Here is a 16,297-nt window from a genome sequence, read left to right as displayed (position 1 = left end):
TTTGGTGGTGGTCAAAGGCACAACTGGATTTCTATTTCAGTACCATCCCATTTCTGTGCAACAGGAGCCTACTATTAGACATTGCAGTGGGCGGTGTGGCTGCTGTGCCCTGTTCAGTGGAGTCACTTGTGGGAGAAGAGGACAGTAGTGCTGATCATAACCCCACAAGAATGAAGACATCTCCCTCCTGTGGAATTAGTTACATTTGCTGGGGGATGTAAGAAACCCCACAAAACTATGGCCACCATCCTCCCCTTACTTCTGCAAAGAAGAGCTCAGACCCACAGATCTGACCCTTGGGACATGGAAGGAGAGGTAGATAATGGCTTTCTAGCGTGCTTCCCTTTCTCCTTACCATGCAGAACCCCCCCGGATGGCTCTGTGGCATTCCAGTTTCACTGTTGTTGGGGTGCTTATGGGGGGGGGGGAATGAGAGAAGGAAGGGGCCTTGCTCCAGCAAAATCTCCCCCACCCAAATCAGCAGGGGAAGCCAACATGAGTTCCTATAGAGCACTTCCTCCTCTGCACATTTGGAAAACACACACACACACACATATACACACACACACACTCACTCACTCACTCACTCTCTCTCTCTCTCTCTCTCTCTCTCTCTCTCTCTCGGGGAAGCTCCTGGCAGCATGGCTCTTGTCAGCATTGTCCAGGGGACTCAGCAAGATGAGGAGAGGCTGGGCAGCAGTGTGGAGTCAAAGGTTATTCACAGAGATGTCCGTTACCTTCATCAGATCTCTAGAGACCTGCAACTGTCCCCTGGAGCCCTTTAGCTTCTTCGGTGGTAGGGACCCCTCCTCTCTTCAGGAGAACTAATAGGAAATGTCACAAGTAGCACTTCTTGCGGTTTCCAGTCCACATGCAGGTTATTCCTTCTCAGGGGAGAATGGGACCCTGAGTTAGAAGAACATAATTCTCTTAATCGCCACTTAAATGTGCCCATTGGTGCCACTAGGGTGACCATCTTGAGCCATATTCCAGTGAAATCAGGGGGAGTTGTATAGGATCCATATCGAGCACACAGCAATGGGGTGTATAAGAATACCACCAGTGGTGGTACACGTGCGCTGTTTTGCTTTTTCAATCTTCCTGCTTCCATTAAAATAATAATCATCATCTCTAGCTTTCCCAATGCCAGTTGAAAGCCAAGCTACCTCTTCAAATATTTTTTAAATAGCTGGGTTTTTAAGTAGAGCAATTTTTAGGAATTTATTTAATGATGAAATTAATTGGCGACATGGATTAAGAAACAAAATTCCTATCCAGCCAGACCTGGTCTGTTTGCCAAGTTTCAGTCCGATACAGATTACAGCAAGCCAAATTACGATCTGGGAAAACATGGTTTTAATGGCAGTGGCAGCTAAAACCTAATTAACACGTCACTGCCATGTAATACACTCGCCCAGTGATTTGCTATTAACTCCTTGGGACAGCTGAAGGGCATTCTCCTGGCAGAGGAAATATGAAGTGAAAAAGCCACAGGGCTCTTTTTATTTGCAGTTTTATTTCAAAGCACAAGTGAAAGTTGTGTTGTGTTGTTTCGTTGATTTCTTCCTGAATGATCATTAAGTAATTACAACCAATGGAACACCAACATCTCTAGGCTTCTTTTAACCTTCTCTGAAAACCTCCACCCCTTACTGCTGGGGATCAGAATGGCTTTTTAAAACTATGTTGGCTCCCGTATCATCACCAGTGAAAAGATAAGGGGGACAGTAAATGCACTGACTTTGAAGAGGTCACTGTTTATTCCCTGCTCCTCAGCCTTAGTATTCATCATCATCATCATCATTTCTTGCCTTTTTGTAAAGCGCTTTCATCTCAAAGAATCACACTGCAAACGTGTAATTTACAGATGTAACCGATTCAGTTCTACTCGGCGATCACTTCGCCCACCACTGAAATGCAGCCCACCTGTGGGGCAAAATGTGACTGCACTGCCACTGTACACAACAGCGTAGGAAGAGCGTAAGCGGAAAATGGTGGTGGTGGGAGAAAGTGCAGGGGTGACTCAGAGTCTGTGTACAGAAAGTTGTCCCCGGATTTGGGATTTGGCTAGGTTACTAGGATTAATATCCCATAGCTCACTTTATAATTTTCCTGACGTTGCAGGGGCCTCAGGCATTGGTAGCAACTTGCTCCCTCCTGTTCTCTGCCTGAGGACTGAAATGCCTTAGGGTATGTCTGCCCTGCAGTGTAAACCCAGGGTTAGTGTGACTCATAGCCTTTAAGGTCAGAAGGGACCATTATGATAATCTAGTCTGACCTCCTGCACAACGCAGGCCACAGAATCTCACCCACCCACTCCTGTATCAAACCCCTAACCTATGTCTGAGTTATTGAAGTCCTCAAATCGTGGTTTTGAGTCAGCTGACCCACGTTAGGGAACCTTGGGCTTGAGCATCTACATTGTATTTTAACCCTGTGTTAAGAATTTTCTGACCCATGCTTGAACCTAGGGCTCTGGTGTCCACAATGCAGTGCATAGACCCGAGTCCAAGTAACTCTGTCCCACAGTCTCTAGTGCTCCCCCTGCCCCCCAAAGAATAGTTGGTCTAGCCCTAGGACTGTGCTACACGTTATCCGGAAGCAGCTGGCTTTGCAACGGGCTTGATGGGTTCATTCTCCGTTGCAAACCCAGGAAGCTCTCTGATCGCGTGCTTGCAAATCGGTGATCGGAACACAATGGGTTAACGCTGACCTGAGCTGCTGTCGTGGCTTCCATTTTCAGCAGAGTGCATTGCAGGTTGTTGGGCTAGAGCGGGCTAAGGAAGTTGTCCCATGGAATTGTGGGATATTTCCGGCTCACCCCTGGGACCTGAGTCAAGTGAGGCTGTGTCTATGCTGCAAAGCACAGAGCTCAGACCCTGGGTCCCAGCTTAACTCGAGCTTGGACCCTCCAGCCCTCTAGAGTCTTGGGACCTGGGTCCGAGCCCTGTGTCGGCGCAATTGCAGTGTAGACACAAGGGGAGTTAGGCTTGAGCCTGGGCTCCAGCATGGGCTTACGTTTCAATGTAGACATACCCTCAGTGAGACCCAGGTTATTGGACCCAACACAGGACTAACTGGGTGAAATTTAATGGCCTCTAATATACAGGAGGTCAGGCTAGATGATCTGATGGTCCCTTCTGGCCTTAAACTCTATGAAATATATTAAATAACCTACTGCCTCATAAATTGCAATGGGATCTGAGTGATTGCCGATCGTCAGAACCTTGGCCTTGCATCTCCCTTGAGAGGTCACCTCCAGCAGTGTATTGCTGCTGCACTGACTCAGAGGGAAGAGTGCCCCCTGCTGAATCGCCAGCAGCACCGCTGGCAGCACGTAGGTGTTCTTGGAGGTCTCTCATCCAAATCCTTATTCAGCCCAACCTTGCTGAACTCGTGAGGGATGACCAACAGGATTGCAGCACCAGATCAAAATGTGGTGCTGTATGGCAGCTGTGCCGTCTAGTTTTGTGTAGTGCCAGCCCTTTAGAAAACAGCTGAAGGGGTTTATACACGTGCTATTGATATATCACAAGTGGAATAAAATGACGTTTGAGCTCAGTATTAAATGAAAATTGTTTAGTATTTTCCTATATTATTAATCCAATTTTTCTTAAATTTGAGACACTAAATTTATACATTAGCCAAATGTGGATGCCCTTATTAAATTACATACAACCAGGTTCTGTTTCCATTGGCCAAATAACCTGTTTAATATTGTACTGAAAAGGGATGGTCTTGTCCAGACCGGGTGCAGGGGTGCCGTTGTTACGGACTCCAGCTACAATAGGGTTCAATAACTGTGGTTTGTAAATCCCCTGTACCCTGATTCATCCTGCCCTTGATTAACCATTGATATGCCCACAACAATCATGGTTGCTTCAACTTCCCAATTCATCCAGCAGACTGAAGAATGATCTTGAGTCCCATTATGTCTCTAAACACAGACTTTTCAGTATAACAATTTAAGGATACTTCATGTTTAGGAGGAAAACCTTACTGCAGGCTAACAAAAGCCTCAGTTTTCAGCCTCTGATTTAGTATGCACAGAATATGGCTAACCTAACCATGTAACCCGGAAACATTCTCAAGATATCCGAGTTGGGTTTTATGCATTTAATTTTTTAATTCAGGAAATTTAAAAAAAATAGTTTTAGATTCTGCAGCTGCAACATGGCCACCTTCGTGCACCTGTCGTATTTTCTGTTACAGTATAGGGTGTTAACATTAATTTAATACCTTTATAGGCCTGATTCTCAGTTACATTCACTGCTGCGGCAGAGTAAAGGCACCTTAAAAGGGGTATTACCCACTCTGCCAGTGTGGTGTAAGGGCCTTAGTGTAATCGAGAATGAAGACCTAAATGTTTGTGTAGTGTGGCTGACTTCCTGGGTCAATACGTTTGTATTTCCTCTCATTTGTGCTTTAAAGTGTCAATTGTCACATTGCATTGATGTGATTTATTTATTTTTAATTTGCATTTCTTAGTCTTATTTTAAAATAGAGAAGAATTTTGATACAGTGATGGAAATCAGTGAGATTGTTCTTGCAGCAGGGTAATACTCTGTTGCTGAAAAAGCCTTTTTGAGGGAAATTTTACATCAATAGGATTTTTAAATGAATGGGTGACTCAACATACTTTTGACATTCACAAATGAAAATAATTGGATTTCCTTGCTAACTGTGGAGAAGCATTGTCAGAAGAGTAACAGTGTGAAAGACAGATTATCTGTGCCTGTTTGATTTGGGAGTGTTTCAGAAATGAATCTGTAAATGAACCACTGTTCAGAGCTGAGTGGTGTTTCGATGGACCTAATTTAAAGTAACTGGTACTTTATTTTTTTATTTCTTAGCAACTCCGGTCCCAAGCTCGTGCACTGATAACATTTGCTGGAATGATCCCCTACAGAACGTCAGGAGACACGAATGCAAGACTGGTGCAGATGGAGGTCCTTATGAATTAGCACAGATGCTTTCAGTTAGAACTGTAGCATCATCCCCTTCCTGTCATTAGTTCTTTAAGAGGATGGGCCCAATATCATTTTGTATCCTGTATTTTTGTCGATGAAAATAAATTTCTTTGGTTTATATTTGTTTTTGACATCTTTTTATTTTCACTGATTTGTATTTTTTATTCATTATTTTTTTTAATTGCTTTATAGAAAAACATGCTTTAAGTAAATGGGCCATACGGAGAGAGATGTGGTAGCTTTTATTTTTAGACAGGTCAATAAACTACTGTATCGTACAATCAGGAAGTGACAGAGGAAGCTTTTAATGGCAATGCAGTTTTCTCTGAATTGAGCAGTTAATAACCACACAGCTTGGAAATCTTAACCTTTTTGGGTTTCTTTGAAAAATGAAGGTAATTTAAAAGTTGAAAATATGTATATGTACTTTGCATTATTACATAAGAGATGCTGTACATAGCATACACTGTTCTCTCGTGAATAACTATATACCTTTATATGCTGCAGTTCAGTTTTATATAGAACAGTAGGCTTGGCCGAACTAGATTTTTATTTTTTATAGTTTTGGTTAATAATATCAATGTTTATTTTTTGTATTTTTAATTTTTATCAATTTAAATTTTCACAGTTGCAGGAAATTGGGGGCGGGGGGGGAGGTCAGACAATAATTATTTAATGACCTCAGATACCGCGATTTTAAAAAATCAAAGCTTTCTAACACAAATTGTCAACATCCCTTCAAAATGTACAAAGTAAATATCCTTAAATCAAACTATAATAAGTTCTCAAGCACCATTTTCCTTACTTTGCCTATCTGTAAATTGAGATTATCAATGGAAATATTTTTTTCATGGGTTACTGTGTATGGTGAAATTGATGTTTGCCGACATTTTACTGATAAAAATCGAATCCTTCCAAGCCTAAGGATAGGTAGCATAAATTGACCCTTCAGAGGAGGTTTAAAATATGTGGCCAGATTCTGAGCTCACGTACGCTGGTGGAGATCCAATCTAACTGCACTGAAGTCTTTGCAGGAATCAGTGAGGTTTCCAAAGAAAAATAGAAACTATTGTAACTGATTCAAAAGGACGATATTTCAGAAAAAGATTTGAACAGAAGAGTCTCGCTAAATACCAGTCACTTTTTAGCCAGTCAAGACTTCTCTTTTGTTTCAAAGAGACGATCCAACAGTCAAGAGGTTAATACACAGAATAGTATCTCCGTGCCCAGGATGGGAAGAACTGGTTTCCCATTTTGCATCACTGTGTATGATTTGTAATGCATGTAGAGGGATATATAAACACACTGCTAGTTGCTGTTCTGAATGATTTACAAACTGTTGGGTCAGATTTTTCTAACCACCTTTTACTAAGTCTTTGTTATTCCTAATTTTGTCAACTTTTCTTCGCTTGACAAGAAACCACAAGACAGCACGCAGGGGTAGACTTAGTCCTGGGGAATTCTAGACTGTGGCACTAACCTGTTAGAAAGATGACTGTTACATTTGTAGTGCTATACAAATGATCAATACCAGTATGTGGCGCTCTACAAAATATGACACGTTCTCTGGCCTGAAGAGTGTAAAGTGTAAGAGAGGACAGGAGGAGGCATAAGATGAGAGCACAGGTAAGGGAGGGGATGTTGAGATACCTAAATGTTATTGGGGGCTTGTCTACACTTCCCGGGGGATTGACGCGTGGCAATCGATACATCGATGGTAGATTTAGTGGGGCTAGTGAAGACCCGCTAAATCGACCACAGATTGCTCTCCCGTCGACTCCTGTATTCCACCGGAACGAGAAGAGTAAGGGGAGTCGATGGGAGAGCATTTTCTGTCGACATAGCATAATGTGGACCCCACGGTACATAGATCTAAGCTACGTCGATTTGAGTCACACTACTAACGTAACTCAGATTGCGTAGCTTAGATCGACTTTCACACATAATGTAGACAAGGCCTGGAGGATGTATTGGAGTGATCCTACGTACCAGCTAACTGCCTGCATCATGATTTCATAATGAAAAAAACATCACTAATTCAACATGAAAATCTCCAGTCTTTAATATTTCTGGTATGTTTGGGCATTTCCTGATATGACCCACTTCACCACTTAGTCTGATCTGCTAAAGAGCACAGGGCTGAAAACGACACAAGAGAGTGGAGCGTCTTTTCTAAAGCCGGCTGTTTAATAATCATTGACCGAATTATTTCACTTGTGTTTTTTCAGGTGAAGTCCAGTCCCCTCTCTCTTCCTTCCCCAATTCTCCACCTGTCTGTACGTCAGCAAGTGCACTGACAGGACGTCCTTAGTCGTTACCTTATAACACCCTATGTAATATAGGACCCAAGGAATCATGCCTTGTCCTGAGGCAGCACTGGAACTGCTCCCTCTCCGAAGAGATCACCTTGAGAGGACCAGGCCTTTTTCCTGAAAGGCCTGCTTGTTTATAATTCCACCCCCTCGGTTATTTGCATTGGTGCATCTTTACGGTGGGATGGAAGACTTCCCGATGCTTGTTTTTATTACTGTAGTTTCCAATGCAGGTTTATCTTGGTGGCTTGTGTGTTACCTGTTCCCACTCTGGTTAGCTAGTAAGCCATGTTATTTTATTGGTGTAATTTTGTTCTTGAATTTGGATGATTAAAGGACTCTTGGTCCTTTGCACAGCTGATGATTGTTTTTTCAAACCTGGTCTATTAGGATGGCAGAGGCATCCCATAGATATGGGGGAAGTGGTAGATGTGATATATTTTGATTTTAGTGAGGATTTTGACACAGTGCCACGTGACAGTCTCCTAAGCAAAGTAGGGAAATGTGGTCTAGATGAAATTACTATAAAGTGGGTGCACAAGTAGCTGAAAGACCTTAGTCAAAGAGTAGTTCTCAATGGTTTGCTGTCAAACTGGGAGGATGCATCTCCTGGGGGTCCCAGAGGGATCAGTTCTGGTACTATTCAATATTTTCATTAATGGATAATGGAATGCAGAGTATGCTTAGAAAATCTGCGGATGACACCAGCTGGGAGGGGTTGCAAGCACTCTAGAGGCCAGGAATAGAATTCAAAATGACCTTGACATGTTAGAAAAATTGGTCTGAAATTCAGTAAAGACAAATGCATTTTTAGGAAGGAAAAACCTAATGCAGTTACAAAATGGGAAATAACTGGCTAGATGGTAGTCCTGCTGAAAGGGATTTGGGGATTATAGTGCATCACAAATTGAAAATGAGTCAACAATATGATGCAGTTGCTAAAAAGCTAATTTGATTCTGGGGTGTATTAACAAGAGTGTCCTATATTGTCCCACTCAACTCAGCACTGGTGAGGCCTCGGCTGGAGTACTGTGCTCAATTCTGGGTGCCGCACTTTAGGAAAGATGTGGACAATTTGGAGAGAGTCCAGAGGAGAGCAACAAAAATGATCAAAGCTTTAGAAAACCTGACCTGGGAGAAAAGGTTAAAAAACTGGGTATGTTTAGTCTTGAGAAAAGACTGAGATGAGGATCTGATAAGTCTTCAAATATGTTAAGGGCTGTTATAAAGAGGATGGTGATCAATTGTTCTCCTTGTCCCTTGAAGGTAAGTAATGGGATTGATCTGCAGCAAGCGGGACTCAGGGTAGATATTAGGAAAAACTCTCTAACTCTCAGGATAGTTAGGCTCTGGGACAGGCTTCCAAGGGAGGTTGTGGAATCCCCGTCACTGTAAGTTTTTTAAGAACAAGTTGGACAAACGGGGATGGTCTAGGTTCACTTGGTCTTGCCTCAGTGAAGGAGGCTGGACTTGATGACTTTTCAAGATCCCTTCCAGCTCTACACGGCTATGATCTCACAGCCTGAACACGAAATAATTACCAAAAAACAGACCCATTGAAGCAAACCTCATTTTAAGCTGCTCCTTCCATGACACAGTGGCTGTAACTCCTGCCTCTGTGGCCTCTTAAGCAAAAGCTGGGCTGAAACAGGGATGCTTTGCGCTGTGCTCTAACAGCCCACGAGCCCTGTCTCTAGGGCACTGACAGGGAAATGGATCCCATAGATGAAGACCCTTGGCTAAGAAAACATGGTGCTAACCCTGGAAAGCTCCATCCTAGCACTCAACACTAGCAGAGTCCTAGTTGGTTGCAGGGCATAGGCAATTTGGGACACCCTGATGAATAAAGTACCAGGGAAATAACACTGTTGTGTTTCATGCTAGGTTTATAGGTTTCAAAGTAGCTCAGCTTTAGTCTTTCTTCCTTGGAGATCTTGCCCATAGTCCAGCTTAAATCCTCGAACGTAGTGGGGTGGCCTCATCCCACGAGCATGTTGCTCTTTTTGTAAATCTGCTCTTGCAGGAGGCTAGCAGACGATCACGGGTGTCCATACCAAGGGTGGTTTTGCCCACGTTTCCAGATCCCACCTTCCTCCAGTCAGGGATTGATATCATTGATGGGAGGGCTGCATAGACCTAAGTGGAGGGCTTTTGTTTTCCATTCCCTTTGCTTTCCACGGGCCCGGTAGTTCTCAAGGAAGGGAAAAGCACCTCCTGGTCTCTTCTCCCATCCGTGCCCAGTGCAGGTGGTGCTAATTCCTGTACAATAAATCTCCTTTATGTTCCCAGGACAGCGGACTCTGTGCCTTGGCCACTGTGCCATATTCTGTACCTAGTAAATCCATCTCTGCTCTGCCACAAATAAGTGCTTTGCTGCATAGGGCAGGGCTTTAGCTGCTTCGCTGAATCAGGGCCCTAGTGGCTCTCCATCTGTTACTCTGCTGTAAACATTTGAGATTAAATAAGTCTTATGGTTACAAGTTTATTCTTAGAGAAGTGGGAAGCTTTGAATTTGTGCTCCCTTGGGATTCTGCCATGTAGAAAAGAACTTCTTTCTGCTTTATTCAGCTGGCCTATTTTCAGTTTTTTCTTAAGAAGCTCCAAATACACATATTTTATTGCATTTCTCTCTGCCCCTTGTCCTGGTTTCTATTTGTTACAGCTGTGTTCAGCTGCCCGTGGCATGAAATGTGTTTGCCTCTGTTCCATTGCTCCTCGGTTTCTTAAGGTGTTTACTTTACTCTCTAGTTTGTGAGTCTTTAGCCAGGAGGCATGGTTGGTTTGTTTGTAATATTAATTCCCTTCAGAGCTTTTTTTGTGACCTGCCCAGAAATACTGTCACTGCCGAAGCTCTTTTCCCTCCCATGCGTTTTGTTTGTTCGCTGGTTGGTTGGTTGGTTGGGATTTTTTTACTCTTCCGGTCTAGTTGCTCTGCGCAGCATCTTCTCAAAGATAGTCCTCTCCTTTTCCGAGATACGGTAATCAGTGCTCTAGGTGAGGTCTGGTCTCAGCTGGGAGAACATGAGATTATTCATCACAGGGTGGGGATCGGAGCCACGTATTGGGCCTGGCACTCTTCTAACTTCTGTGATTCTATACGTATCCTGTAGAGAACAATCCTGTGCTGGCACAGAGATGGTCTGGATTGATCGAATAACCCTTTTCCATCTCTGTTCTGATGCTAACTGGTGTCTTTCAAAGGCACAATACCAGTTCTCCCCTAACGAGTAAACCAGCCATTGTTCAAGGTACTATTATGATGCTCTAGTTCTCCACCATTCTGGTAAACTTCAGGCCCATGATGTTCGGGGCAACGCCAACCAAAGGCCTGGTCCTACCAACTGAGTTAGACTGATCTTTTTCAATGGTCCTTGTAACCCAGCATCCTAACACAGGTGTCTTGGGTGGGGTGGTGACAAGCAAGTCTCATTCAGCAACGGAGAGAGCAGGAATATCTAAAAAAATAAAACCTGGGCATGTTTAGTCTTGAGAAACGAAGAGTGAAGGGGGGACCTGGTAAGTGTTGAACTATGTTAAGAGCTGTTAGAGAGAGGATGGTGATCAGTTGCTCTCCATGTCCACTGAAGATAGAAGGAGAAATGGAGATTTAAGTTAGATATTAGGGAAATCTTTCCAACAATAAGGATATGAGAATACTGGAATAGACTTTCAAGGGAGGTCGTGGAATCACCTTTCTAGGAAACCGTATTGCATGAAGGGCCTTAGTCTAAAGGGTAAAAACTTCCATTGGCCAAAGTATTTCTCTGAAACTATTGCCAGATCCTCCGAGTGAACTAAAGTACAGTTACTCTCCAGAAAGTGACTGTGAGGTGTCATATTTTTTCCATGAACGAGCCAAGTTTTCTGCTGCTGTAAATTGGCGAAACGCCACTGGAGTCAATGAAGCTCTGCTCATTTGTCTTGGAGAAGAGCGTTTGCCCCAGCGATCCCCGGTAACGTTTGCTCAGGGTATAAGTGAAAGAACAAGGTTTGGGGTTTTGTTCAACTGTCAACACTGCAAACTAAAGCTGGAATCTGACAATACCATGAGGTTCTTTCTGGCTCTGTGCCTCATCCCCAGCCATAAAGATTCTCCAGTTGGAACTTAAGTTAACTGTTCCAAGGAGGGCTCCTCAATATTCAATAGCATGCAGCTCGTTCTCTTAGCTGTGTTAGAGCTGCAGTGGTGACGGGGTAAAAAAAAGGAAACCTTGCTATTGAAGTAAGTAGCTCTGACTGACGACAAACAGGGAGCAGAGTTGTTGAGTAGGAAAGTGCCATTGTACATGTCACATTTCTGGTCGTAACATCTCTTTAATGAAACATCTGTCAGTATCTTGACTTCAGTATAACAGGTCTTCTAGCTTCATGGACTTAGTTAATTGACAAATGGGTATACAGTGGATAGACTGCTACCTCTGAGTGGGCATGTGTTTAAGGACATTTTAAACTATATTTTTTGCAGGGGAAGGCTGGGTTTACATAGAGGGAACATTTTTTAGCAGCAAAGCTAAAAATCATCACTGTATAGTTCTAGCATGTGTTGCTTGCCCAGTAAAAGAACAGTTAAAAATATAAATAGCCTTTTTTCAGGTTTCCCCCCCCAGCATTTGTTTGAACTAGGTAAGGAGTGTTTGCTGTTGCTACGTAAGCTAAACCATGAGTTACTTCTGGCTGTCAAGGTCTCTGGCCTGCAGTTATTCCTCCGGCTGGCTGCATGCCGTTTGTGGCTAACCTGCCGGCCATCATTGCCTTTCAGATGTCTCTCCAGGAACTGCACTGAGATTAGCCTCGGGCTGTAAGTAGAAACCTTTGCATGAGCTGGAGTTGAACCGGACAGCCGTGCTTTGTGAGAACTCTTTGCCTTGTGCCAATGAGGAGAAAGTCTGCTTAAACACATTTCCAGGACATCTTCCTGTGGTCTCCCATGAGGTTTGCAGATCAGTTTCTTTATCTGATTTTTTTTTTTTTAAATAAAGATGCGGACGTCGACCTCATAGTGGGTATTTGATTAAAAGTGTTCCCAGGTGGGATCCTGGTGCTTTGCATCACATATATTATGCTCGAATACTACTGAGGTCGGGGCCATTAGGACTATTTAGCACTTCTCAATTAAAGGCCCAGTCCGCAGCCCTCTGATGTCAATATGTTCCCCATTGGTTCAGGCTCTACGTGGAGTAATATCGGCTCCAATTCAGCAAAGCATTTAAACATGATTTGTCCATTGATTTCAATGCTTATGTGCTCTGCTGAATCTGGGTTTTGATGCTGTTTCTGCTTTCTGAGCAGCCTGGCACTAACGAACGCACCTGCTGGCAGGAATGCAGAACGAGAAAACTTAGTTTGGATAATCAGTTCCATTATGTTCTTAAAAATACCTGTGTCCTTTTTAAAGACGTCAATAGCTATCTTATCTTCTATTCTGTTATAGGAGTGTCCCTTACAGCTACTTCGCCGTCTGATGGAGCCACAAGAGAACTGTGGGGCTATGTCCTGATGTTGCAGCAGCAGGGGATAAGATTGCATTGCAGCATGATAACGTTTTCACCTCCTTAAATTCTTCTCTTTCACCACAATCCTGGCTGCTGAGAGGAAATGGGTGTAGGCTCCTTTCCTGCCTGGGACTGGAGATGTTGGTAAATCGATCCTGCCAGATCTGTTTGCTCAGTGCTCTCCACGCTGTCTGATACACGTATATATGGCAGACCTATGGGAGCCAATCAGGCACACTGATTCTGGTAACACAACGTACATCGGGTGTCAGTGGTGTTACGCTGCCTCTGTGCCAATGTAAGTGAGATGAGAATCCAGTTTATAGGCACCACAAAGCCAGTGAAGGGCCCTGAAGGACAATCTGTAACTCACTTACCAGCCACCAAAGGAGAAACCACGTATTTAAAATATAAATGTTTATTGGCTTCTGAGTGAGTTGCTATGCTGATTAATTCTCAGTCTGTCCATCTGGCCACATCTACACTACCACTTACGTCGGCAAAACTTATGTCGCTCGGGGGGGTGAAAAACCCCCACACCCCAAACAACACAGATGTTGCCGGCATAGGCGATAGTGTGCACAGTGCTGTTGGCAGGAGATCTTCTCACGCCGACAAAGCTACTGCTGCTCGTTGAGGTGGTTTTATTTTACTGCCGGGAGAGCTCTCACTCATTGGTATAAAGTGGCTGACAATAGTCTGTGTCAGTATCTACTACTATTAAAAAAACTAGCTTCTGGGTTTAATGCCTGGCTCCCTGTTGAGTACAGATTCCAGTTCAAGGTCTTTGTCCTCCTCTTCAGCACTTTCAATCTGTACGGGATTAACGAGCGAGGGGAGAGGCTGCCTCTCCATCCACCACAATGCTGACCTCCCACGACAGCTTTGTTCCACTGGCACAGTGAAAATCTCAGCCCCTAGCGTGACACCTGCAAGCACACGAGTGGGACCCATGCTATGGGTTTGTCCCTTGCCCGAGATAAGAGAGACCGCTGGGCTCTCTGCTTTCAGAACGAAATGCAAAATTCATTTCTGTCATTAAGCTTTCCCTCAATATGCTGTACACCCCCCTCATGCCAACCCCCCACCCCTCAAAAAAAGGAACCCCAACACCTTCCAACTAATCAAGCTATTTCTCCACAGGCTGGGAAGGAAGAAAAAGAGGTGGTGGTTGTTAGATCTATTTTTAAATACCTGGGGGGAGGGGTGCTCAGCTCCTGCTGGAATGCGAGTTGCCATCTAATTCTGTTCAGACCCTCATCCCTCTGCTGTCTGAATGGCCCCTGGGTGGGTGTGGAAGTTGGGGCTGCTTTTGCTTGCCCTGTAAGATACTCAGAAACTGGCCGAACAACCCCTGTATTTTCCCTTTTCAGACTTCCCTGCAGTTTCAGACACCCAGTTCCATTCTACACTGTGTCTTTTCAATGCTAAGGCCCTGCTCGCATGTTATGGTAATGCAATGCCTCTCCGTTCCAGCGCAGTAGATTTCTTCTTCCTCGGCGTGCGCCAGAGGAGATGGAAACATGTCAATTAAAACCTTGTCCCGATTGTTAACAGCTCAGAGGAATAAACTCTGCAGGCAGAACATTAAAAAGAAGCTGTAGATAAAGCACCGAAACATTTCTCTTTTTAAACTAGATTAAGGTTCATTTGTCTTGTTTAACAGCCAGAATGGACCAAAGGAAGCAGCATGAAGTGCACAAAGGCCCCCAGAGCAGAAGTTTGTTGGCATCTCTTAGCTCTGTGAATAGAGGCTTGTTCAGCTGGACACGCTGCTTGAATGAACTAGGTGTAGCATTTATCCCTTGATTAGAGTCACTGAGATGGATTGCCTTGACTCCGTTCCCTGGCACGCAGCCCAATCAAGTGGGTGGGTTGCTTGTCGGTGAGCTGCTGCATGGAATTCTACTGTTGTGTTTTGTCGGTTTGATGCCACTGGGTTGCTGCGATGTGGAGTAGAAGCCAGCATTTAGAAAGGCTTTGGCTGGGCCAGTGCAAATGTTTTCCCCTTCTACAACAAAGGCTAGCTCCAGAACTGCTTTGCTATTGTAAGAAATGACCCCACAGCAGGAGGTGCTGAGTGGTGAGATGCCAGCTCAAGGCAAAGGGATACAATAGCTGTGGGGGGATGGCACGAGTAAGCTGTGACCGGAGCAGGGTTTTTTGAAAGGTTTCTGCAATGTGCTTTAGTGCTGTTCTGCTCCACCAAACTGCGAAGCTGTTTGCAGAAGTGGAGAAGAGTCCTGGAGTCACAGGATGGCGTCAGGTATTGTTGCTGCAGCTGGTGTTGTGAATCAGGCCGACAACAAGCTCATCCTACTATCCGGCTATTTCACTACACCAGGGTTGCATCATACCACTCAACTTCGCTACGCAACTAGCGCCGGGAGTCTTCTGCTTCCCTCCACCGTTGCTGCGAGTGCTTTGATTCTACGCCGCTTGGATCCAACTTCAATGTACAACTCACGTGTCCCTGGAAAAAGCTGATGCCTGTTATTTAAATACGTTGTAAAATAAAGCCCTGCCCTACAAGGTGTGTGTGATTTCCTAAGCCGGCGCTCTTTTGAAAGGAAGTTGATGAACGTGCGGGAGTGAAATTCTGAAGTTTTGGATGAGCTACGGGAGAGTAGAGCTGAGGGCTCTGTGCTGATCCTGAGTGACTCCCAATGCAATTTAGTCAGGTGCAGTTTCAGGGAAAGCTTTTAATTCCATTTGTGAGCCCTGAGGCTGTCTTTTAATTGGAGGGCTCCAGCCCTTTTAAAAACCGATCCTTTTATGCACCTTAGTATTAGCAGTTGGTGGTGCTAAGAGGTGATAATCCTGCTTCTGTTTCAAGCTGTCGGTTGCCTCCTGCGTCAGGAAGGCATTTTGCCTTGGACCAAAGGAAGCAGCATGAAGTGAACAAAGGCCCGGAGCAGAGGTTTGTTGGCATCTCTTAGCTCTGTGAATAGAAGCTTGTTCTACTGGACACGCTGCTTAAATGAACTAGGTGTAGCATTGATCCCTCGATTGGAGTCACTGAAATGCATTGCCCTGATTCTGTTCCCTAGGTCGCAGCCCAATAAAGTCCACGGGTTGGTCCTCAAGGAGCTGCTGAATGGAATTCTACTGTTGTCTTTTGAGTCACTTAATCATCTTCAGTCGAATTGTCCACTGCACAGAAGATATTGGGTCTGATCCAGTCACCTGCTCCAGGAGAGTAATGTTCTAAGGGGTTTGGCTGCATAACATTTTCTGATGGGGAACTGTAGGAAAGCCTGGTGCGCCTCGTGCCTGGGCCAGCGCTGTTCAGGGGGAGAGATTGCCACCTCTGCTATGCATGGCAGGGTGGCGGAACCGTTCCTCTACCCTCTGTGTCCGCTCCCCTGAAGACACTGATTTGTGTGGGTCCCTGGAGGAGGCACCTCTGCAGCAGTCGTCCCCCAGTGTTAAGTGTCCACAGCCACTTCCCAGCAGCGTAATTAAAAGGGGATTTTATTAGCCAGTTGTCAGAAGAAAGACCGCGGGAAATAACTGTACTGAG

General features: G+C 44.5%; 1 protein-coding gene across 1 annotated transcript in view; it reads left to right on the top strand.

The window, feature by feature from the left end:
- Positions 1-5,088, top strand: part of NUP93 (nucleoporin 93) — a 133,711-nt gene extending 128,623 nt beyond the window's left edge. The window contains exon 22 of the mRNA XM_024209982.2: positions 4,854-5,088. Coding sequence (XP_024065750.1) covers positions 4,854-4,964 — 111 coding nt within the window. The 3' untranslated portion in view covers positions 4,965-5,088. The remainder of the gene's footprint in view (positions 1-4,853) is intronic.
- The last annotated feature ends 11,209 nt before the right edge of the window (positions 5,089-16,297 follow it).

This window comes from Terrapene carolina, unplaced genomic scaffold (assembly GCF_002925995.2).
Source record: "Terrapene carolina triunguis isolate 2854851 unplaced genomic scaffold, T_m_triunguis-2.0 Scaffold130, whole genome shotgun sequence".
Classification (NCBI taxonomy): domain Eukaryota; kingdom Metazoa; phylum Chordata; order Testudines; family Emydidae; genus Terrapene; species Terrapene triunguis.
The sequence above is the reverse complement of the archived record's forward strand: the minus strand, read 5'-3'. Positions and strand labels throughout refer to the sequence as shown.